The 25974-nt window shown below is 35.3% G+C and overlaps 1 protein-coding gene across 2 annotated transcripts in view; it reads right to left on the reverse strand.

Moving 5' to 3' along the window:
- Nucleotides 1-25650, reverse strand: part of LOC106664772 (nose resistant to fluoxetine protein 6-like) — a 65014-nt gene extending 39364 nt beyond the window's left edge. The window contains exons 1-2 of one of the 2 annotated variants that reach the window (XM_014390765.2): nt 24945-25650; nt 14840-14995 (exon numbers count right to left, since the gene is read on the reverse strand). In XM_014390765.2, the coding sequence (XP_014246251.1) occupies nt 14840-14995; nt 24945-25047 (259 nt within the window). In that variant the 5' untranslated portion in view covers nt 25048-25650. The remainder of the gene's footprint in view (nt 1-14839; nt 14996-24944) is intronic. The other variant, XM_014390766.2, reaches the window with a different exon arrangement.
- Between the last annotated feature and the right edge of the window lie 324 nt (nt 25651-25974).

Here is a 25974-nt window from a genome sequence, read left to right on the forward strand (position 1 = left end):
CTTTGACTCCTCTCCTAAACCTCTCTCTTCGTCCTTTTTCCGGCAGTTCTGATTTCTCTGTCTCCCATCTACTGTGAACGAAAACCTCTCCTCTTTTTTAAAAATCTCTCCTGTGAGCACCTCTCATTTTCGTCTTAAATTTTCCTTTAATATTTCCCAAATTTCCCATCCTATCCTTCATTTCCTAAACCATAGGTCGTTCTACGGGGTTGCAACGTAGCCCCAACCTCGCTACGACCCTTCAGTGCGTGATTCCTTTTCCTTTATACAGTGCACGCCAAATCCTACTTCACATATTAATGCGCATTAAAGAACTCTGTCTTGGTAAGCAGATATTAACGGCCAAATTCTTGGTGGAGATTACACGCGTACACCCCTAACATAATAACTTCATATAAACCTTCACAACATGCAGGATTTCGTGAAAGAGTGCTATGAATTAGGACGGAGCGCAGCTGCCGCCATTATTTATTCAGACGGTTCCAAATAGAAGAAAGGAACTGTAGCAACGATGTTGAACCTCACTAATAACCCTGCGATTCGGAAAATACTTCCAAATATATTACGATATTCACAGAGATGAAAAATGTTAATTCTTGAAGAATGGCTCGTTGGGCAGGACGAGGGGTGGTGGAATGTAGTGAATGCACTAGCGCACAACGAAGTATTACAAAAATTATGCAAGGTGGCTAAAATGTATATCAAGAACAAATTTCTCAGCTGGTGTTGCTTGAGGGGGGGGTCTCGATGAGCAGGCCGGCCTGAGGAAGGTCTACTTCAAAGACACTGCGACGTGTAATGACAGATCGCCTGCAGGGTATTATATAAGGCGATCTTCAGGTAGCAAGCGATGAATTTTTTTCTAGAAAGCGGATGGTACTGCTACGTCAAAAGAAGATGCAACACTCGATGGCATAGAATGCAACATTTAATATCTTTAAAAAAATGGCAGGCTATTAAAAATGCTGGAGGAATTCGTTCGACAAAAGCTGAAGAAAATCCTTACTGTGGAACGCGAATCATGTATTTGTCCCATATTACACGAGTGATTCCTGGATTGGACAAGAGCTGTACCTTTGCTTGATACGCCATTTATATTCATGGGAGCAGCTTCCTCTCTTACTTGTTGCAAGCGAGTAAAGCAATTACATCGAATATTTGGAGGAGATGGTCTTCTGAATATCTGAACACGCTGTTGCAGCGGAATAAAGGCAGTAGGCCACCGCGTCCATAAAACCTGGGGAAGTTGTCTTCCTCAAAAATACTCATACCTCTCCTCTTTCCTGGGCCATAGGGAAAGTACAGGAGATATTTCCTGGTCCGACGAAATAATTTACTAGAGTGGTTTATAATGTCTGTCCACAACTTACTTGTACTTCCTCCTACTGACTAAGAACCTTATTTACTTTCTCCTTGCATATAGTTTTTTTGTTCTTCCCAAAACCTATCCTTGTTAGATTAATATTCTTTGTTTAATTGCTATAGAAGTATAAATTTTCTTTAAAATTTGGTGGGCGGAATGTTTACTCTAATAGTACATGTGTAAATAGTTCGTACGCTTGATCAGAAAAGTAGTTTTCTTTCTTTCTCCCCCCCCCGCTTACGCGAGCCAACTATCACTTCTTAACGAATTGCCTTACGACCAATTCCTATTATTCTCTCCAGCGGTTTAATATTTTAAAGTTGTGCCAGTGGTTTAATTTTTTTTGTTCAACCCGAAAGTAATATAAACAAGAGAATTAGCCAAAGCTGTACTCCGGGGTATATGACGGATTCGGGCCCGCAATTGCGTCGCCGCCATGATTCGACAAGTTTCAGCGAGGTTAGTCTTTCTTGGCATTATTTTCGGGTGAAGGGTGCGAACCTGGGCGCGTTTTACCCCGGGCAGTGTAGAGGATGTGGCCTTTTCCATAGTGGGGAATATTGAAATTTTTTTTTTATCCACGTCCTCCAAAATCGCAAAAACGAAGAAGTAGCACCCTACTTTAATTTAATTAACTATTAGAGAACTATTATTGAAGATAAAATAAATAACTTGTTAGCGGAGGCGAAAACAAAACACAGACGAGAGAGTGATTGTAAACAGGTTTGGTCCCATAATAAAACTTATTACGGAGTATCTAAATAACTCTGGTGGTGAACATTTCCAACACATTTTAAATTACATAAAAACCAATGAAAAAAATTGCAAAACCAATTACAATCCATGCACTCTACGAATAACAAAAAAATTAAAGATTTTACTGAAACAATTTAATCTACAAACTGATAGAGAAGAGTTAAACGTAAAAATTAATCTCATGACAAAAACCGTTGGAAGAAATGCATTATTGGCAGAAATTAAAGACGCGTCTCAACAAATGCTTATTCTTTATCACTTCTTTGTACAAGACATTGAATTAAATTAATAATTTTATATTTATAATACACTTCGTAAATTAAAAACTTTTCATCTAACTATTATAAGTGTTCACGAATTACTTATAGAAATTAAAAGTTTAGAAAATTATTATAAATATAAAATGTGCATTGCTGTAAAGCTTAAGAATATTTTATATTTTGAAAAAATGTTAAGAATATATTGTTTCTTAGAAAAGCATCAGATAATGTATTTCATAAGCGTACCATTATGTTCGGAGCAAGAATTGGAGTTATTCTACATGTTACCAGTACCAAGTAAAGTCAACCATAAGTTTTGAACTTCATTGAGTCAACCATTCCAAAGATCAAGTATTTATTAAGATTCAAACCTCAAGAAATTAACACCTCAATGACATCTGTCCTAAAAACAAAATATATCTATGTCCTCAAACGTTAATCTCTACTCATCCAAATCTTTGCGAAGAAGATTTGTTATTGAGACGATCTACTACACTCTGCAAGTATACAGCTCTCCACATTGACAGTAGCCATTTGCTACACACTCCAGAAATAAACTCATTTTTGGTCGTTTTCCCAACTACTGAACCTGTAAAAATTCTTCTCGAGGACTCCGGATGCTACAGGGTGTGATAAAAGCAGCCAGCGAGAAACTCAACTACCGAGAAAAACCTCCGATTTTCGAATTTTCCACCTATGGCAAGTTAACCCTAATTGGAAACGTCTCCACCTCCGTTTCTCCAGTGCAGACTGCGGAGCTTTAAATTAGAAAAATCCATCGTACACAACCTATCTCCTAATCCCATCAGTCAAATTGAGTAAATGCTCACAATTTATGCACAGCCAAGTATATGGACAATACTCCTTTAAATTGTAAACCCCGTTATATTAATGCTGTACAAACAAAGAAAACTGATGATATTAGTAATACGCGTTCAGAAAATGTAAGAAAATAATATATGCATTTCATATCGTAATTATTGTTACATTTTGTAAATATTAAGCTTCATAATAACTATAATTTATCCTATCCATTGTATTAACTTTAATTTTAATCCATTACAGTTAGTGGTCAGATTGACCAATTAACATTTTTCAATTAATTATATTTATGAAAGGTATTGGTTGAGATAAAAAAGTCAGCGTCACGAGCGGGATTCGAACCCACGACCTTCGCCTAAATACGCCGCTGCTCTACTACTTGAGCTATCGTGACTTCGATCCGCTCGGACACTAACTTCCCATCTCAACCCACCTTCGAACCTTGTCCTGAAAGGAATAGCTCCCACATTTCTGCGCCTTTTTCACTCTCTAGCTGTCCCTGCGTGCCACCGTCTCCCTTTAGTTTCCGCAAACTAATCTTCTTTCATCTTGAACCTTGAAGATAAGCTTAAACGTATAATGAATTGTACTGGAAAGACTTTAACAATAACGGTTCAAGTTTATATTAACTCTAAACGTTGGAGTCCATTATTGATACGTATATTCCTAATCCAAGATTTAGATCATTGCCCATGTCTCACAAGGAAGTGTATAGGCCCTTTCCTTTTTCCAGTGAGTCTTATAGGCTTTTTTTCTAAACTTAAAACCAAACAGAACTTATTTTTTACTTGAAAGATTCTTACAGTCACGGTTCAAGTTTATATTAAATCTAAACATTTGAGTCATTTATTTAAGCGTACCAAGCGCATTATTCGTACGCCAGTATCAAGATCTTTTTTCAAGTATCTCGCAAGGAAGTGTCTTAGCTCCTTTCCTTTTTCAAATGAGTCTGCGCTATATATATTCTAAACTTAAAACCAAACAAAACTTATTTTTTACTTGAAAGACTTACAATCACGGTTCAAGTGTTTATATTGGGGACCGCGGTAGCCGAGTGGTTAGCATGAGAGACTCTCACGCCGCGGTCGTGGGTTCGATTCCCACCGTTGCCCCTGGCCCTTTTTTCCCAATAACCCCCCAAATTTGAACACACATATACGAATTTGTCACATGGCTAATATGCATAGTTCATAACGCCAAAAAAAAAAAAAAAAAAAAAAAAAAAAAAAAAAAAAAAAAAAAAAAAAAAAAAAGTGTTAAGTTTAAGTTTACTTAAGTTTTAAGTGTTTATATTAATTCCAAACATTCGAGTCAATTAATTTTTATTTATTTATAGTTTGTATATTCCTATCCCAAGATCAAGATTATGTGAGAAATCTTACAAGGAAATGTGTTAGGCCGTTTCCTTCCTTGAAATGAATCTGCTTGGATTATAAAAATAAATTGATTCTCTAGTTAATTACTGAAGTATTATAATAATTAAATAGGAAAGTTGCTAGATGAAATTGAATTGTATCCTTCTTTGGCCACCTTTTTGAGGTTTCTTTTCCCGATAAATTATTCTTTTTTAAATTGTTTTCTGAACATTTTCATTAAATACTGGTAATTAGGTCAAAGTGTAAGCTAGAAGGAATTTACGCACACTTGCGTCATAAAAACCTCTCGACTTCACGCACTTAAGACGATTAGAACTGTATGTATGCTTGCGTGTATTGTAGCCCTCTAACAATTCGGAAATCGAAGGATCGTTTTATTTTCTTTGCATATTTATGAGAATTTTGCTTCCATCTGTATGCCAGATTATCAGGTTAAGTGAATTATCATTAGAACAGAGAAGAAAAAAGTTTCCGCCAAATTATTCTATCGTAATATGACGCAATCTAGGTGGAAGATCAAGATGAAGGTCTCGCTGAATTTGAAACATCGCACTATGTCGAAACGGAACGAGGGATGTATCATTTCAGTTAATATTTCACCTGGAAACTCACTAACAACCGTTTCGCGTGCCTTTGACACTTCCAAATTCGTTTTTTCCTCGGATCCAATACGCTCCCTGCTTCGACTTTTTGTTGTGCAAAGTCGGGAATAACTGGAAATCTCATTCCAGTCGATGCCTTATTAAGACGCAATACTTGCTGTTTAGAATATAAAACAGACGTAATTTTCGTAAATAGTTGCCATGTTAGTTCATTACACATATGGCCATTTCATTGTTGATTTTATTAACAAGTCTTCATCTACAGACATGTTGTAGGAGTTATATGGTGGTCAAGATGTCCAGAGGTCGTTTCGAAAATTCCGTCAAGATGTATCGAGCGCTTGATCAGGCCGTTCACAATCTTCGATTACACGCTACTACAGGTGGATTACAAGTTTTACACGTCCTAGTAAAAAGGCTCATTGCGGAACGTTGGAAGGTGGGTTAAGTGCTCATGTGAAATATCTCAGCATCGCCTCTTGTGATTGTCACAACTTACTAAAGCTATGGGCAACCAAAAAAGTGAAATTGATGGGACTGACTTTGAATCTCTGGTGGTCAGGTGACCCTAGACAATAATCTTCAACCTGGGATATGAATGAAGCAGTGAAGCAGAAGGGCCGCTGGAGCAGACAATGAGCGTCGTGCCTACGCATTAACCCTTGAGGTCTCAGACGACCTATGAACGGTTGTAAGACTCTTCAAGTAAAAGATAAGTTCAGTTTTTATGTTCAGAATATAAGTTGAGTAGACTCATTTCAAAAAGGAAAGGGCCTAACACACTTCCTTATGAGCCTTTTTAAAAAGATAGTTTTTATTTATTTATTTATTTTTTTAAGAGGCTTCGCAACAGCAGAGGTCATATAAACCCTCAGGGTGCCGGTGTTTTTGAAAAAAAGCCCATTTATAAGTATGTCGGATTCGAATGCAGGGCCGCTGGATTCGAACCCGGGACCTTTACCTTACAGTGATGAGCGCCGTGTCAAAGACTAAACCTTGCGGCCACCGACGCCCCAAAAAAAGATAGTTCCTTCTCACAGTAAGTTGTTTTGCTTTTAGCTCATTATCATTGAAGGAGTTCTACAACTGAGCTAAAAGCTCGAAATCCGGATTGCTGCTGAACAACTTACTATGAGTAGGAACCATCTTTTTAAAAAGGATTGAACACCGCACTCACTCCATCATTCATCATTTCTACTTCCTTACGATACATCGGATAATTTATCTTGATCCTAGTATAAGAAAGAAGCTATCGGAACACTTAAATAAATTGTTTTGAAGGTTTAGAGTTAAAATGTAAACTTGAACTCTCGTTGTAAAAGTTTTTCAAGTAAAAAATAAGTTTGGTTTTGGTTGCAAGGCCTTTATTAAAGTTATGTAATCGTTTATGGGATGTTGCCCTCATACGTATGCCGTATGAGACGAGCTGCAGCAACAGCCCGACACCAGCAACTCGGGAGATTATGGTGCAGCGAGCATCTGGAAGAGAACAACAATTGGAATGCTTTTATGTTTACTGATGAGTCGCGTTTCTGTCTGGGAGTTCCAGTTTCTTCTGCTATCACTCCACGGACACGGACAGAAACGTGGTTCATTACAATACTGCGAACTTCGGGTTCATGATGATGGCTTTCCACTGTTAAAGAGAATACAACTGGATTAAGATGAAGAAAAGGCCAGAAAAGGTGTTTGTTTACAAAATAAGTAATTTTCTATTACTCTATTCATTTTTGCGCAGGTTATATAAACTTGAACGGTGGTTGTAAGAGTTTTTTTAAGTAATGTGTAAATGTAAGTACAAAATAGGTTTTTTTTATTGATAGAATAGAAAAGGTGTAAGTGCCACCTTGTAAGTAAGACACTGGGCAAGGTTCTTGATTTTGGGAGGAATCGAGCATTGCGGATAAATTAAATGATTCTAAAGTTTATAGTTAAAATATAAAATGAAAAGATTTTCATGTTGGGCAGACTAGGTTTTTCTAATATTATTACTGCGTTTTTCATTAATGTGAAAGTGTCCAATACGGAGTATCCCACTGTAAATTTGCTTTAGCGTAATGAGTCTTTTAGTGGGACGGCTATAAAGGTTGGTTGATTTATTGGTTTGTCGAAAAAACGATGTTAACATTAAAAGAGCGAAAAGTTAATTTCGAAATGTTTTTTACAGTTGAAAATACATCCTATTATGTTCAAAAAGCGAATAAAATATTCAAATTGGAATTTCGTCTACTACGACCAGATGAGATGGTTTTGTTTAATAGAATTACTGGCGATTTTGATCAAAATAATTTCATCAAAAGTGTGTATCTCCGGTCCGGATATTCTTGCTGTTGGCCCTAATTTTCCTGAATTATCGCAATCTTCACTGTTAACGTCCCACTAAATAATCTGTTTTAATCACAGTTCTAAATACCACCCAGAGTAATTTTCCAATTCAGCTCTGCCATTAAGTTGATCCTTTGAATTTTGCGATTGAGAAACTGGCTGAATATGGTGCACTATACCTAATTCACGCTATGGGGTTTTATTTTCAGTAAAGAACATCTATGGTTTATTTCAGTTGACTCAGAATTTTTCATTTGAAGATTTACTGACGTAGTGCCATCTTAACCAGTCAAATTTGTAGTTTTCTGACTTTTGGTCAGTAGGAGCCCTCACACCTTAAATCGGCACACAACAAAGCTACAAGCTGAACTGAACAAATAAACGGAGAAACAAATGACCATACACACAGGTGCAAACTATCAAAGACGTCTCCACCAGGAAAACAAAATCTACCTGTCTCAGGAGGGAATTAAGGAAAATTATGCGTTTTTATAATGACCATTGCAAATTTAATTTCCACCTCGAAAAAATTGGAGAAATTGAGACAGACATGCCATGAAACAGCAGAGACATCGGAATATGTTTTAAGTGACTGCAAAGCGATATTACCTCATAAAAAATAAGTGAAGAGGTGCCACGGAAAGTGTTGAACAACCTTAAGGTTTGGAAATAAAAAATGGTCAATTCGATACTTTCAGATCGCAGTGGCAGAAAGGAAGACTATAATTATCAGTGACCCCGAAGAAGGGTAACAAGGGTATTCTTTAGGAGAGCGAGGATTTGAGAGGTTAGAAGATCGTATCCAGAAGCTCTCTTTTTCGGAAAATTTTTGATAATATACTAGACCTCTGATTTCTGAAGATGAAAAGTTCTTCAGGGAAGAGAGAGAATGGTTCTATATTTATGTATGATTAGGATACAGGTTGAGCGAAAAGCGAAGATTTTTCTTCGGTTGAATTAAGACTATTCGGACAATAGATACCACTGAAGCATTACAAGCTGAAGTTTAGGAATAAAAAACAATTTTTTAAATTTTATTTATTTATTAAAACCGGTTTTATTAGACGAACTATTAGTTAGAACCACTAGTTCATATGGCTTTCTTTTTTTAACCTTCTGACGGTGTTTCGGTTATGTAGGAGTTTGGTCGCTTCCACATTCTCGTGCTATCTGAGGCGAGTGGTTGTTGGTGTTTGGCGGCAAATCTTTGTATTCCACCGTGATCTCAGGGATCTTAAGATCCCTATGTAAGTCCTTATTCCTTACGTACCAAGTTACATTGACCATGTTACGTAAGATATTATTTTGGTGTGTTTGTATGATTTTGATATTGCTGTGTTTGGTACAACCCCATAGTTGAATACCATATATCCATATAAGCTTTAGGACTTATCTGTATAATATTTTATTTTATATAGTAAGGTTGGAGCCACGTCCTATCAAGCAGTATAGTTCTCTATACCATAAACCTATTTTTGCCCTTTTTTTTCTTCACGTGTATTTTCCATCTCAGCTTAGCATCTAAGGTCATTCCCAGATATTTAGCGGTATCGCTTTACGGTATAATAATTTTTTTCTCCATTCGTTTATCCTATTACATTTTGAAGGATTTTGGTTGAATGGATGATGAGTCGGTCCTACTGATATCACCGTTGTTCCATATGCAAACGTTGCAATTTTTACTCCCTTTTTTTTAAGGAAAATCACTGGTGTATAACAAGTAAAGAAGTGGACCTAATATGCTACCTTGTGGCACTCCTGCATTGATTGAAAAACCAATTTGATCAATATTTCCCATAGCCATTGTGCAGAAGAAGGACACAGATTGTATTGTGTTACGTTATAATTTTTTAAAAGATCGCACTGCCTTTTCTTAACCGGGTTGGAACGATAGAGTTACATGATCAATCTTCATAATGTGACGCAGAGGACGCGATCTTACAAATTGCGTTCCATTATCAGTGATTATTTGCCGTGTTAACAATTCAGCAAAAATATCTCACTTCTTAGCAACGAGCAGTAAAGAAAAAATAATTTCAGTATAGATTGCTCAGAAGACGTATAATTTTAATTTGCTATCAATTTTCTAATGGAAAATAATAGACTAGTCGATAACTAAGCAGTTTAGAAATGAGTGATCGAGCTGCATCTTAAATATTTCTCGAGTCTGATTTCACGGAATCCTTTCGAAAACCTAGCAATCTAGGCATAAAATTACTAGAAAGTATATGACACATATCGGAATTTTCTGGGCAAGAGGCTTAGAATTATTAGGATTAAGGATTATAATGTAAAACTCTGTGATGATTTAAATAATCCTAATTAGATGATAATTGGCATCCCTTGAATCTATTCTCAATTTTGAATTATTTGATTAACTTTGGTGTCATTTCCTTACTTTTAATGTTCATGAATTCACTAAAGAGGACGTATAGCAATGGGCGTCACCATCTGGAAACACAGTGCATCCAGGAACACCTTTGATCCTTAAAAGGACAAATAATTTTCACCCGTCCCACGACTAGGTTTCACGCTATGGACCAAGGTCTAGATGTTAAGGCGGCATCTGAAGAAATTCCGTAATAGTACAGCATTTTAGTCCATACGTTTTAACACCTACTTTGATGATGCTGAATAACCCACGAATGTACGCCATTGACCATATGATATCATTAAAATCTTATCCGCCTCAATTTTGTACTCAAATAAGGTTAAAAACGTAGACTTGAATATCCGGCCAAAATATTTATGATTATATCTTCCTTATTGATCAGAACCAAGCCAAACAGGGTGTCCATGTTGGATAGGAATGTTTACATGTTGACGAAATCTTCTGAATATTCTCGGAAAACAAAGGGTTGGGTGATCGGAAGGGAAAAAAATGGTGCTATTTTTTTCTTTTTTGGTAGTATAACTATGAAGCTGTTTTGCTTTTCAACCTCCTTGTTGGCATGGTGAAAAATCAACATAACCCGTTTTTACGCAGAACCGAGCAACACAAAACGCATCGACTGTACACCTAGTTAAGGTTAAACTCAAGCAAATTTGTAATGTGTGGTGATTAGTAACCATTAATTGATAATTATTCAGAAATCGTGAGATGCGGTCTGGTGTGATGCATCTCACGATTTCTGAATAATTACTAATTTGTAATATTGGTCGTTTCAGATCATTTTTTCGTCTGTCTGTCCTAGCTTTTTTGCTATTGAAACTTCTTTTTAGCATGGCAAATAAGTAAAATGACATATTTTATCAAGCAGAATCGAGCGAAACCAAACGCATCGACTGTAAAAATCGTTAACTTTAAACTTAAGCAAATTTGTAATATTGGTCGTCTCAGATCATTTTTTCGTCTGTCTATCCTAGCTTTTTAGCATGATAAAAAACAGTTTTTATCAAGCAGAAGCAAGCAACGAAAAGTCATCGGTCTCACATCTAGTCCACATTAATCCCAAGCAAATTTGAAGTTTTTGTCCTTTCGGATCATTTTTCATCTGTCTTCACCTTCGCACTTTTGTTTAGTCATACGCTTTTCAAACTCAGGGAACCAAATTGCAGCAATAACAGTCAATGACCTGATACTTCTGAGAAGAAGGATTGAGTCTATTGACTAAACTAGGGAACTGGGAAAGTACAATAAGCCAGAAGGCTGCAGTGCCTGGGGAATACAAGCCCCGCTTCCCGGCATCCCTTCCACCATACCATACCATACCATACCATACGCTTTTCGCCAGCAACAATGGTGACTTTGAGTAATTTGTGTTGTTTAAGTCTTATTGGTAGTAACTCTAAATACCAACTTTTGGCTTCTGAAAATTTGTTCAATTCCGAAATTGGTGATGTGCTGAAACATATGAGTCTAAATCCAAGGCTCGCTACTGGTGTGGTTGTGTAGTTAGTTGGTCCATGTGCTTTCTTAGGTGCATGCTTTTTGTTTATTGAACACTACAAACCTACAACTACCGCAGGGTTTCATAGGCAAACAAAAATTGACAAACCATGCTACAAATGCATGCAGCCTCATGCTGAAGTATTAAGCCAAATTGAAAACTATTACAAATAGGACAGTAAAAACGTGTTGCATCGTTGAAAAACTTCCAGATAAACATAATCAGTTCGCCATTCAGTAATCTAAGATGTCGAAATATTCGAGAGGGTATAAAGAGAATCTCTCCGGTTGCGTAATTGCGCCCCTATACGATCACTCCTCAGCAATTTTTCTAGTTAATAATAGTATTTTTCAAAACCTTCAGGTTCACCTTCACTATCGGGTCCAAATTGCAATTCATCGGTAAAAGTAGTCTGTACAAAAGAAACCATATGTGCCTTAATTTTCATTTCGCCGTGGTATGCATTTATTGGAGCCTTTCCCGCCCTATTTTACATTACCGTGGTGTAGTTTCATTTAATTGTCGCATCGAAATTATCTAGAAGTCACCAGATTTTCTCCTTGATTCTACTAAACCAACTAATTATCGTATCATTAGGTCCTTTCTTCCCCCATGTTTATTACTTATATAGAATTCATTTCTGCAATAAACAAATCACAATTCAATTCAACTACAACAAAGACAAAATGGCGAAAAGTGCAGTATACTCCTTTAGTTTATATTCTTGCTTAATAATGTATAACAAAATTTTGTTCTCTACATTTTGAACCTAATAAATAGGCAACTTCTATGGAAGGTAAAAACAGTGGTAGGTGAGTTTTTCTATTTGAAACTCTTATCAGCGAGACATAGGTCTTTCACTCCGCAGTCCCCAGAAGAAATCTCACACGACTTAGCTTATAATTTCAAAATCCTGATGAATGAGGATATATTCCTTGAAAGATTGTTTCGTGTTTTCTAGATAATGTTATACTTATTCTTAACACATAAGATTTATATAATGCAGATTTTATAACACATGCTAAATTATTTTAGTTAATCAATTCTATAGATAAAAAATCTATAGAATTGATTAACTAAGTTCAAAGTCTGGCACATCGGCGGGAAAAATGTAAGAATTAAAAAACCCCGATGGAGTGAACCTTGGTTTTGTATATCGGTCTTGTTTGATGATAAGGGAGTTAGTTTGTTTGGGTTGTCTGAGGTATTAGACGGCGGATGTCGTTCCTTCAGTAAGCCCCCATAAGCTATAAATAAAATTTTGAGAAACATCTGGACAAACTGTCTAACGTAAGACCGTTCACTCATTCTATGTGACTCACGCCGCCGTGATTCACGTTAGTTTTCTCTGTTTTTAAGCCGGAAACCGATTATTAAACTCACTTCCGCCCGAACCTTTTAACATAGGGCCGGAATGAGAGGTAATCGTTTAGAAAATATGTGTTAGCTGAGGTACAAACATTTTCTCAAACATTGCTGGCGTAAAAAGTTAAATGAGAACGAGAGAGAGAGAGAAAAGAAAAAGAGAAAGTAAAGAGAGAGTAAGAGAAATAGAGTAGTGAGCAATGGTAAGAAAAAGAGAGTAAAAAAGGGTGAGTGAGAGATAACGAGAAAAAGAGTGAGTAAAAGAGATTAAGAAAGAGAGAGAAAGAGTGAGTGAAAGAGATTAAGAAATAAAAAGAATGTGTGTGAGAGAGAGAAAATGAGAAAGAGAATACAACAGAGAGAGAGAGGGAAAAAGAGACTGATAACAGAGAGTAAGAAAAAAGATTGAGAGAGACAGAGCGTGGCTGAGAGAAAGAGAGAGAGAGAGAGAGAGAGAGAGAGAGAGAGAGAGAGGGTGAAGGGGAAGGAGAAAGAGTGCGTGAGAGATATTAAGAAAGAGAGAATAAAAAAAGAGAAAGTAGGAAGAATGTGTGAAAGAAAGTAAGAAAGAGAGAAAGATAGAAAGATAAGTTTTATTTAACCACGCAAAATTAAGGTGACTTAGACCTCTCTGCTTCTTAACATGGAAAACAAAAAAAAAATATATACATATATGAGAATGAGAGAGAAAGAGGGTGGAAGAGTGAGGAGAAAGAATAAGAAAGAGTGACTGAGATAAAAAATAAGAACGAGAGAGATAGAGAGTGAGAGAGAGAAAGAGAAAAAAGAGCGAGTGAAAGAGAGTAAGAAAGAAAGAAAGAAAGAGAAAGAGAGAAAGGGAGGGAGAAGATAGTAAGAAAAATAGAGTGAGCAAGTGAAGGGGTGGATATAATTATTCTTGTTCATTTTTATGAATGTAATGATTAGTTGTGAAACTTTATCGTAAAACTCGCGCTTCGTAGCCGTATATTTTCTAACAAAACTCTAAAACAATGAATCGTGGGTGTGTAACCTAACCCTTATTTGGTTTCAAAACTGCAAGTTACTTTCCTGGCGCGCCTAAAGTAAAATACGTTAGTTTGAACAAGGCTTTGATGGAAAAATGTTATATTTTTTAGATCAAAACATTTACTCGTGTAAAAGGGCCTTAAGAGACTCTATGTAGTCACTGAACAACGATAACTAGCTCAACTCTACCTAACTTAACCTAACCCACCCCTAACCCTATCTATCTCAACCCAACACTACCTAGCACAATCTAACCAAAACCATGCACACTCCAAAACGGAAAATGGTCATGTACAAAAATGGGTGTATCAAACCAAAAACATATCTATGTCAAAACATTTTCCGTCTTAGATGGGCATTAGAAAATAGGATTGTACGCACAATTTCAAAAGGATGAAATGAAAAAAATGTTGATGTAATCTCTAATGTAAACATAAACAGGCATTCATGCGGGTTAAAATAATCAGAAAATGGGTAAGCGTTTAACAGAAATTAATTTAAGTTAGTTTAACATTAATTAATTCTATGACCAAATTACAAATCAGTTGCTAGAAAGAATCGTACGGTAAATTTTACGCGATTGTGTGTTATCATTGTTATCAACATCCTCCAGATTGTCTAAATGTCAAAAGAATTATCTATAATATTGACTCGATCGCTTTGATAAAGTATTCTATTATGTACTTTACCTTACGGTTTTTCTCGCTGTTTCCGGCAGGAAGATTGCATAGCTATTGATTAAAGGGCTTGGACTTCGGACAAATTAAAAGAAAGAAACAAGTCTTTTGTAAACGTATGAAGTTCTTTCATTAGAAGTCACAGCCCAAATTGAGTGTTATAAATAGAAATTAACGACCAGTTAAATGTTATAATTAAAATATTTATTCTTGAATAATTTTTATGGATTATTTTTTACCAACTGGACAAAAATGAAGTAGGAATGGTATGTCGAATCTCAAATATCTAAAAGCCAGGATGGACCAATTATTTGATCGACCAGCAGGCGTCAGTAAAAAAAGATTCGCAATATAATAATTACAACAAAATATACAATAAACTGTAAAAAACTCACTTTGGACAGCCCAGAGGCTTAAACGTCCCAGGTCGTTGACGTAGGCTCTCCCATGCTCGGTACAAAGGCTGTTCGGGTCCACTCCTCGAGGTACAAACTCCAGTAGTGCCCGGGTTATCAGTTGTTTGACCCATATTTTCTCCTGTGGTACTACCTCTGAAATTAAACAGAACAACAGATTTCCTTAAAAACATATACTTTGGAGGCAACAGTAAAGCCTATTATTAATTTATTTGCTCAACTACTGCTTTTACCTTTATTTTAACTTCTTGTTAAAGCAGAAAGATCTGTTCAAAGTGTTCTATGTATCGACCACTTTTTAACTCACGAATAATTTGGACCTCGGTATTGTCTGGATGAAAAAACAAATCCAATTGTTATCGCCAACCAACCGAAACCTATTTTAAGTTCATCATCAGGGCAAAACAGTTTTAAATATGTCTACTAATTGGCATAATCAAGGTTTTCTAATTTGATGGTTTCTAATTTCTTTGATGATAGACTCAGACCCAAAACTGCCACGTACTGTACCACAGAAAGTTTGGCAGATAAGAATTTAAATTGTTTTTTCATCCAGTCCATACCAAGATCTAGATTATCCGAAAGAAGATAGATTAAAATTCTGGTTCAAACAAAGTCTCCTAGTGTTATTTAAATATTAATATTGTCCACAGATTTTTTCTCTCTTTCACTCTTAAAACGCTTAACTACAGCCGATTTGGAAGGATGTTGGGTTCGCTGAGTAAAATTTGCTAACGTACATCTACTAAACAAGTAGAAATATAAATCTTTATGAACGGTTATTGTTAAAATTTCATTTTAGATATTTAATTAGACCTTCGGTTGGTTTCTTTTTTCTTTCTAATCTGGACCTGCGTTTTGGTCAATTAAAAATGATTACTCACAGAGACCTTCAAAGAGTTTTCAATTCGATTATACTTCCTTCCACCTAAGTCCTTCCTTTATCAAGAGGGAATCAATTGTTTGAAATGTACCCCTAATTGCTTTATTAGGGCACATTTCCGACGCTTGGTAATTCTGACATCGTCGTGGAATCGCAATTAACTTTATTTAATTACGAATGGGCGAATTTAAATTTGTCGAGCTACACTTCACCAGCCACCTAAGAGGCAAAGACAACCTAATAAGTGCTATTAATTCACGAGGTTGTGAAGTTTAAAATAAAATATTAATTCCCATATGGAATAAACTGGTGATAGTTCTCGTCAACTTAACCTAGCTTACATTGAAACCTAATTAGATGCTCATATGTACATTATTAATAATCGTTTTAAAGATCTGATGAAGAGGATATATTCCTAGAAAGCATGATGAAGGAACTGTGTTTTCTATTATTTCAACTTAGCCTTATCCGTGATTTTCAATATTAAATTAAAATTCAACAAAAAGATAAAAATCTATAACCTAATAAATAATAATGATAATATAATAATAATATTAATAATCATAATAAATAATATTAATTGGTCAAGCGGACCACGAAATTAGTGAATTTAATGAATTAAAATGAAGTATACTTCACTAAAGCTCTCCGTGGTCATTTCATTTGTCGCCGAGAATCCAATCCGATTACACGACATTTGAAAAATGGCAAAAAGGAGGGAAAACTCAGAAGGTGGGGTTGAGATAGGAAGTTGGTGTCCGAGTGGATCGAGGTCACGATAGCTCAAGTGGTAGAGCAGCGGCGTATCTAGCCGAAGATCGTGGGTTCGAATCCCGCTCGTGCCATTGACTTTTTTATCTCAACTAAAAACCTAAATTAATTGTAATATATTAATTGGTCAAGCGGACCACGAAATTAGTGAATCTAATAAATAATGATGCAGCCTGTTTCGCCCCAATTCAGCTGGGCCGACGTAATGACATTGTAAACCATTTGTTAGCATATCATTGGAAATGAAGTTTCCAAGCAAATCAGGTTTGACATTGATAAGAAGTTCAGTTTCAAAGTTTCTGATAATAGTTGGGCTTCTGGTTAAGTAAAGAAAACCTCTTTTTTTATTGATTGTTATCAAGGGTAATTAAAAATTGATTTTAAAAGAGAGAGAGTGTGTGTGTGTGTATTTATGTCCCACTAGATAATTTGCATATGTTCTTTTTGTAAATATTACCATTTTTTATTAATTTAATGATTTATTCATAATATTTTCAACCCAAGCTGATTTTGTATATATAGAAACGTCGAAACTTAGCTGTAAAACTCGTCCTTCGCGTATATATTTTTTTCTCTTCACGGAAAACATTGAAAAGTGGATATGTAATCAAACCGTAACCTTACCCCTAATTAACCCGTCTCTAAATGAAACTTAGCATATCCCAAACCCTAACCCAACCCTACCTACCTTGTTCCAAACCCAACCCATCTTAACCTAACCCAACCTAAACCATGCGCACAGCCCGGTTACGAGAAATCGATTACACAAAAATGATAACGTAAAAAAATTGTGTATCCAGTCCCCCCCAAAAAAAAATTATCCACATTTATAGTAGAATTTTATCCCTTATAAAAAAAAATTTGTATTAAAGGAAGTTTTTTTAATACAGGCAATAGACATTTGTTACATCTTAATGTATTCCTCTGTATAATTTGTATATTTTTAGAAATTAATTAAAAACTAAAAGTCAAAAGTGGTATGCATATTTAACAAGTGCCTCTTCGTTGGCAAACGGCTTTCGGAGATTGGTTTGGCCCAATAACTAAAAGAAATAATTCATTTCTTCTCATTAGAAATGTCTCCGCTCTGATAAATAATCTATATTTTCGTTTGGTTACAATCCAAATCTATCATTTGGTCATTTATAGTCTATTTATATTCCGGATACAGTCCAACAGTAGATCATCAGCACTTGGGTTTTTTTCTCGTGTACTTTACTAATCAACGATCCTATATCAGGTAGAGTCTTAATAGTCTTTTTTTAAATAATCGACCGGATCGATGTAATTAGTGATAGTAAGGAGTCCTGTGGTGTTCGAAATAACAAACTCTTCCTTCATTACAAGGTGATTCAGTTCTTAACACCATTTGACACTCAGTAGTAATGACTTTGTTCAGTAATGAATTAAGTCGAATTATGAAGCTGCAATCCACCCGACAGCTCTATTTTGAGCAATTTTTCAAAATTGCACTCCCTTCAACGACCAAAAGGAAAAAAATCATCCCTGGAGTTTATTTTGAAAACAGCACAATTGTACGGAAATGCCAGAAGACAGTGTGTTAAATGATTAATTTCTTGCAAAATTAAATTCATATTATTTCAGTTTCAGGAAAGATCGAAGTTCAAGTTTCACCAGTAGGTTCTATGTGTGATTATATACAACATATTATTTGTGTGGAAAATCACCCAAAATTCCAACCGAAGAAAGTAACCAACTCTCCACTTTACTTAAAATAAAAAAGAAACTAGACAATAATATTTTTAGGGAGGCAAAACCTGTCAAAATATCCAGTGAAGTCGTAAAACCAATCCTTATTTTCTAATTCATCATATATTAGACTCAAAGTTAGACTCAATAAAATAAAATGGCAGTTCAAACACGTTCAAATTAGTCTGAAAAAATATTTTACATAATATTAAAGCCTCTGGGAGGGGGGGAACATCCCCTAACATTAAATATAATAGAATTGTTTTGTGCGTCGATAAATTAATAATACGAAATTTGGTCGTTTTGTGCAACAAGTCGTAAAGCTACTTCAAGATAGGAAGCAAGATAACTCGGATAAATTTTAGTTAGAGACGTTTAAAAAATAAAATTTATCTGAGGTATTATTGAGATGAAAAAGCAAGTGTCATTGAGAGAAGTTTCTGCCGAATGTCGTGGGTTCGAATCCCGCTCTTGAAACTGGCTTTTTCGTCTCGACCAACACCTCGGACAAAAAAGTATAACTAATTAAAATAATTAATACGATCAATATGACTACTAAACATACATGGATTAAAATAACAGATATATTAATACAATTATTTAAGAAAAGTATTAAAATTGTATCCCATACTTAAAAATTATGTTTATATTTTTTTATTTCGTAAACTTAATGAGCTGGTACTAATAAGAAATCTTCTTTTCAAAAAGTGAATCTTTTGAAGTTAACCTCAAAGGACGGTAATTGGTTGAAAATAAGAAGCGACTGTAAAGAAGAAAATACCAAGCCGAGAAAGAATTATTGTATTTGGGCAAACTTCCACCTATTTTGACCATTCTCAAATAACGGCTTAATCCCGTCGTACAGGAGGTATAATTTCAAACAATGAATCCATTTGATATAAGCTTCGGTTAATTTGCAGTAACGTTGCCAGTGTTTTTGACATCTGGGGTTAGCATGAGTGATGGAAAATTTGATGGTTTTAAGTACCGTATGAAGGCCACTTGCTTAACATCATTTAAAATATTTTTTCTTATAATCATTAACATAACATACTTTTGTTTAATCGTAATCCTATTACGGTTGTTAATATTCAACTTGAATTCATTTTTAACCCCTTGCGTTGCTATTTAATAACAAAGAATTCCGTAGCAAAACCAATATTCCACTTTTATAAGAAAGAAAGAAAATAAATTTTATTCTGGTGCTTTGGACCCACTTAAATAACAAAGAAGTACAAAATGTGGTACAATTCGTGTCAATATGAATGTCTAAATAAAAATTTAAATGTAATAGCATAAAACTAAATGAAACGCACTAAATTAAATAAAAGGGAAAAATTAACAGAAAATTAACCATCCTCATTAAATTAGGAGATAGTCAAACAGACGGGACTTAAAGATGTAAAGCATTGAGTTAGATTAAGTTGCATGGCGGAATAGGCAGAGGGAAGATGTAGTAAATGTGGGATTTCCATGATAGCGTTTGATCAAGGACGATCCCTATGTTTTTGACAGATGGATAAAAGGAGACGGTTGGTTATTAATGCAGATCGGAGGTATAGAAGGTAAAGAGTGGAGAAGGGGATGGGATCCAAACACTATAGCCTGGGACTTATTGATATTGAGAGTTCATTTTCAATGGCCCAATAGCTGTTTTACGTCCTTTTGGATTAGTATGATTGTGATCTGAAGGTCAAGAAATAAACAGGAGACTTAGCTTTGGAAGAGATGATAAGTGCAATATTTAAGGACATTAGGAATATTCTTGTCTGGGATGAGGACTATTTGTGACCGGGCTGGGGGAAGTAAAATTATCATCAGAGAACATTGTAGGAGAAGTAAAGGGAATTGAGTTTATAAAGAAGAAGTGAATGTTTTAGGGAGTCAAAAGCTTAAGAAAAATCAAGAAGGTCAATAATAATAACTTTAACTTAATCCATAGCCGTCTAATCATCGGTAGATATTTTTAAAATAGCGGAATTATTTGAGAAACCCGTCCGAAAGACAGATTGAAGATATACAATGTTGAGATTTGAGAGTTAACTAATTTTTCAAGAGGTTTCTTGTACTTTCTCACTTCATTCATTTGAAATTACACTAATATTAATGCCTTGGCACATCTCTTGGTGGATAAAAACCACGTATCTTTTGATGAAACTTAATCGTAAGGAATTACAAGACCTCTCGACAAGTAACCGTAAGAAAAACAGAGGACAGTTGAAGAAGGACAGTTTAGGATGGATCGAAAGCTTGGTGTGTAACAGGTCGTGGTGGATAGTGAGGTTAGTGACGTAGTCAGGAGCTTTGTCAATAATTTGTGGACTTATGATTGGAAGGATTGGATGCGCTGGATATTGGCCGTCTTGGGAGAACCCAATAATCCTACTCCGTATGTCCAAAGCGCAGTAAAGTTGAGTTGAGTTTTGACTGTCAAAATAAATTTTAATCCTAAAATACTTCGTAGTTGTTCAAGTCTTCTCTTAAGTTCTCTCTTAGGTCTTGTGTAGGGATTCCTCGTCAGTATCTGCCTGAGTGAAAGTCAAAAATTCCTTGTTGTTGACAAAAAGTGGAAGATAATGTACACTATACATTTTTCTTAATTCAATATTGTCCTTTACTATTGTGTCAGTTTATACACAAGGTGATGTTGGAGGTTGCTTGGATAGGATTCGGGTTAGAAGACAGAATTGCCGTGTCACCCGGATAGGTAATGATGGTGTTAGGATGTATTGGAAAATTAGCTGTGTAAATGTTATACAGGAATGCTACCAAGAATGTATAATATATCACAAGAACCCTTGTGAGACGCCTATTAGTTGATATGTGAGTATTGTCGCAGCTCACTCTGAAGCAGCGATCAGTCAAATTGGATTACAGAACAAGATAACAAAGGGTGAGTAGGAAGTGTTTAAGTTTATAAAGGTTGACAGGGCGCCAGAACAAAAGCCTGGGTCACATCCAGAAACGTACCCATCAATAAGTATTCTTTGTTCCCTTGTACGGAGGAAATGGTATCATCGACTTTGATAACTTGCTGTAAACTGGAATGATGAGGAAAGAAGCCGAATTGGTGAGAAGGAATGATCTGCAGGTCTTGTTATTCCAATGAAACACAATTAAGATTTGTTGAATACATGTACAGGAAAGTTTACTGGTACTTTATTGAGAACCGTCAATCAATGCTGTTCTTAACATCTTACACTCTGTAAGCCGATAACTGATGAGGAATTTTCAGGTCTTCGGAACCATTCCAATGACTTGCAAGTAGAGTGAACCAAATCACCTACAAATTTCGTGGTGCTTGTTCCTGGGTCTATAATCTCAGCTGTTTTCAATGAAATGTAGTCTATTCCCTCCTCACTATAATCTGCCTTTTGGTTTCAGCATATAAAACAAATATATTTGTCAAGCAAAACGTCACATCTCAGACTGGTTTTCTTAATAGAATGCAATTAAAAAGCCGAATTATTCAGTATATGCAATCTAATGAGAGTTATAAGGTTTTTAATTAATAATTGTTGGACGAGGAAGGTGTCAAAACATTAATTGCACATTTCCGATGTCCACCCGCTTTTCATTTCAATTGACCTATTGTTTTAACCATGGCATCTTATCATAGTTCACGTAATCCGAAATAGAAGCAGTTATGCCTGTCTGTTATTCATTTCAATTATTATTAATAGCGCTAACCTTCCTTTGCTTGGTTTCAAGTTAGGCTTAACTATAACTACACCATCAAACACATTATCAAGGTAAATTGACCATGTTGAAGACAAATTTGAGGCCTGTTTAACAGTAGTTTTTTTGTCTTTTTTCTAACAATCCTCCTGAACGTTCTCACGACGTTCTCACGATTCGAGGAATTAAACCGATGAAACGCTACTATTTAAGCTATTTACTTCTCGACCGGCAAACTTGAACAATTATCAGGGCGCGCGCGCGTGTGTGTGCATCATAAAAAGGAATAAACAATTGCTCGGGTTTTTCTATTATATTGAATTGATGTTAAATTTTGTGATTTTTAATTTGGTGGGCGAGGTGACATTTCATTGTCAGACCGAGAGGTACAATTTTGACAGCCCCACCAGCCAAACACGTGTCTTTCCGTTATCAGAAGGAAAACGACTTTCTAATCTATATTTCAAGTCGTAATTTCTTTGATAACTCTATCGAATTAGGATAATTGGGAAAACTATTAGTTGGAATAATTAATAAGAGCACAGGGTTCCCTCTATTATAGAAATAATTTTGGTGGAATAAGTTTATCAGTTCACTGGTTGGAAAGGATAGTTCTACTCACAAACTATCATTTCCAAATAGTTCCCTCTTTTATCCTTCCGAATATTCAATGTTCTTCTGGTGGAGTGCCATTTCAAGTAATCGCAGCCGACCGTTGTGTACAAATGTACCATAAGGGCTAAGAAAAACTTTATTTTATAACAAATGGGTGTAAACTGTAGACTTCCCTTCGTTACCAGGTATACGGGTTTGGGGCAAGGATTTGCTTGGGATCAGGACGAACACCGAAATCGATATCTACAAAAGTTCTCGAGCTTTGTTCAAAAAGATAATAATGGTTTCTACCCGTCCAATATATTTATATATATTGCTATATATATTGCGGCAGTAGAATAAAAAAATCTAAAAAAAAAAGAGTTAAATTAACTGTTGCCATAGGTAAAGAGCGATTATTGATTAAAAAAGCTAACATGTTTCCCGTTATCTCTATGATATAGATTTCATATAATCACAATAAAATTTCTTAAAATATTGTCTATGATAATTATTTTTTAAGGCCGGATACTAGGAAGATGAACAATAAATCCAAGGTTTAACAATTATGCAACAAAAAGAAATTTAATTTGATTCCTTTAAATCTTATTATTTACCCACCTTCATTAAACATAAATTAAAAGGTTTTCAGGTTTGTTTTGAGGGTTCTCCATTTTATAAGGAAGGATTCTGCGTAGGCGGATTCAATACATGCTTCAGGAATATCCTTCGGAAACGACCTGTGCTATTTTTTCTTTCAAATATGTGTAAGAAAATAAATTTGTTATATAAAATCAGCTCTAAATAGAGAATATAATTTTCATCTTGTAGGTTTTCATCGTTTTTTCAAATTATCGATATTCCCATTTTATGTGCAACACTTACATAATATGAAAATTTTAAATTTGCAAGTACATATTAGAAAGTACACTTATTTAATTACATATTTGAAATATTAATTAATATTAAATGGGAAACATTTAAACATTAAATGGGAATTACAATTAAAGGTAGAAATAAATGTTTGACGTTTTGCTACAGAAAAGTTTCAATTTAGTCCTTTATCGATTTCGAAGTAAAGCTCTCAGTTTTCTTCATCTTTTCATCCTGGAATACACAACTGCCCAAATTTTAAAATCTTCTTGAAAATAAAGTTTCTTTTGTCGAATGTGTGCCTGTCCTCTTTTGAAAGTTGGGTTGGGAAAGCAAGTCTGGATTACGGGTAAATCTGTTTGGTCGATGTCCTTTGAAATTTTAGGAAATACTAGGCACATGTCTGTTTTGACGAGACTAAGCGTCTATAACTAAATCATGTCTCAAAAGTTTACTATTCAACACAAATAAACGTAAAAAATTAATAATACATAATTTATATGGCAGATAACATATTCATAGTGTTGACAAGTCTTGTTGGACTATTTAACGTGAGTTGTGACTATCTGACCTCGACTATGTGAAATTTCCCATCTTCTCACACTCTTTCTCTCTCCTCTCTCTCTCTATCTCACTTCTCTCACTCTCAATCTCTATTCTTTTTCTTACCCTCTCGCTTTTTCTTTCCTTCTCTCTCTCTCACGCTCTCTCTCTCTCTCTCTATCTCTCTCTCTCTCTCTCTCTCTCTCTCTCCCTCTCCCTCTCCTTCTCGCCCTCTCGCCCCCTCCCTCACCCTTTCTCTTTCTCTCTATCTATCTCTATTTATCTATCTATCTCTTTCTCTCCTTCTCTTTCAATTTCTCTCGTTTTCTTTCGTACTCTCTCACTCTTTTTGTTTCCTAATCTCTCACACTCTCCTCTTAATATCTCTCTCTCTCCCTCTCTTTCTTTCCTACTCCTACGATTTTAAACTCCGATTGAAAAAATCTGCTTGTTTCGCTGTTTACTGGAGTCACTAGCGACCCTGGGCCTCGCTGACGTTTAGAATGTCTGAAATATACATGACCGAAATATACTTTGGTCCGAGGTAGCGTATTTTGTCAGCTAACTGAAAATCAAGGATTAAAATACATAGTCTTATTATCCGTTAGCAAAATAAATGTTGGTTTTAACACTGGTTGTTAGTAATAACATTGAACCCTTTTTTACACAACTCACAAGTAAATAAATAATTTAGTTTATCACACAAAGAAAATTCTATTCAATCGATTACGCCTCCCACATCACAAGCATGTTAAACTATTTTCTCATTTTTAACCATTTCTCCATGTGCTCACAACATACCGGTGTTAATATAATGTTGAAAGATTAGTATTATTTCATTCATAAACAAAAAGATAAGGAGACCTTCTTTCTGAATGATATGTTTAAATTGGAATTTTCTGATGTAATAGATATAAAAACCGATAGCTTAAAAATAAGACAATTTGCTTTTGTTAGGCCAATGTTGTAATTTAATTTTTTTTTAAATAAAAAACTACTGTTCTATAAAAAGGTCATAACAGTTTAACTCACGTTTTATTGAAAAGGCGTCGTTCGTCTCAGGTTTTTTCTCTATTGGATGAACTGCGACGACCGAGGCGAGCGCGAAGATTAGGTAATATATTTTACAATACATCTTTGAACTAAAAAATCCAAAACAGGAATAACCACAAAATAATTAAACGTTCGGAAGTTGGTACAGTGCAGTCCTCATTTATTAAATCCCCGAGGATTTGACCAGAAGGTGAAATTGAGCACTTCGGTGTTTCATGTCATGTGTCATTAATACCGGTGAAACTCCTGGAATGTGAATCAATTGATTCAATGTTTGCCGTACATTTATTTCGTACACCGACAAACAATTTGTCCGGAGGTCAGTCAGAATTGTTCTCCTTCCACCAATCAGTCCGTCTCGAGAAAGTTACGTAAATTTTTGAATGCTAACTATGCTTACACTAGGACAAAGTCCGATTCATTATTATGATTTGCCCAAATTGGTCGTAATCCTAAGCACTATTGTTCCAATAATTTGCTTTTGTTTCCACAAATCTTAAAAACATTTGTCACAAAATTGGTTTCGCCAATCAAAAAAAAAATTAAATAATTAGTTTAGACTGGGGTTTATTTGGAGGAATACAATCCAAATCGACAAAACTATTACACAATGTGGCAATATTTAAAGGCACTGATGATTTCACCTGAAATTACCCTATGCAAGCTTTAATCGACTTTATAAAGTAACCGTTGAGTGACGTCATGGACGAGTGTTCAAAACACTTTACAATTTTTTTTCGGAGATTCTAACCCAGAATCGATAACGCAGCAAATATGAGCCGGACGCCCTAATCACAGTGCCACCACGGTCCCAAGTCGAGGATTTTCTTCGTTTTCAGCATTTCTTCCATAAAATGGGCCAGTTGGTTGATTGGTTTTTTTAAGCTTCTAAATGTCTTCTGCTAAATTCTTGCCTTTTAAGTCTAGCTATGCGATTCTACCTCAGTCTGTTGTGTAGATACAATCCTATCGTCTTAACATACCCAACTTTCAATCCAACAGTGATGTA

Source organism: Cimex lectularius, unplaced genomic scaffold (assembly GCF_000648675.2).
Source record: "Cimex lectularius strain Harlan isolate CLEC.00 unplaced genomic scaffold, Clec_2.1 scaffold234, whole genome shotgun sequence".
Classification (NCBI taxonomy): domain Eukaryota; kingdom Metazoa; phylum Arthropoda; class Insecta; order Hemiptera; family Cimicidae; genus Cimex; species Cimex lectularius.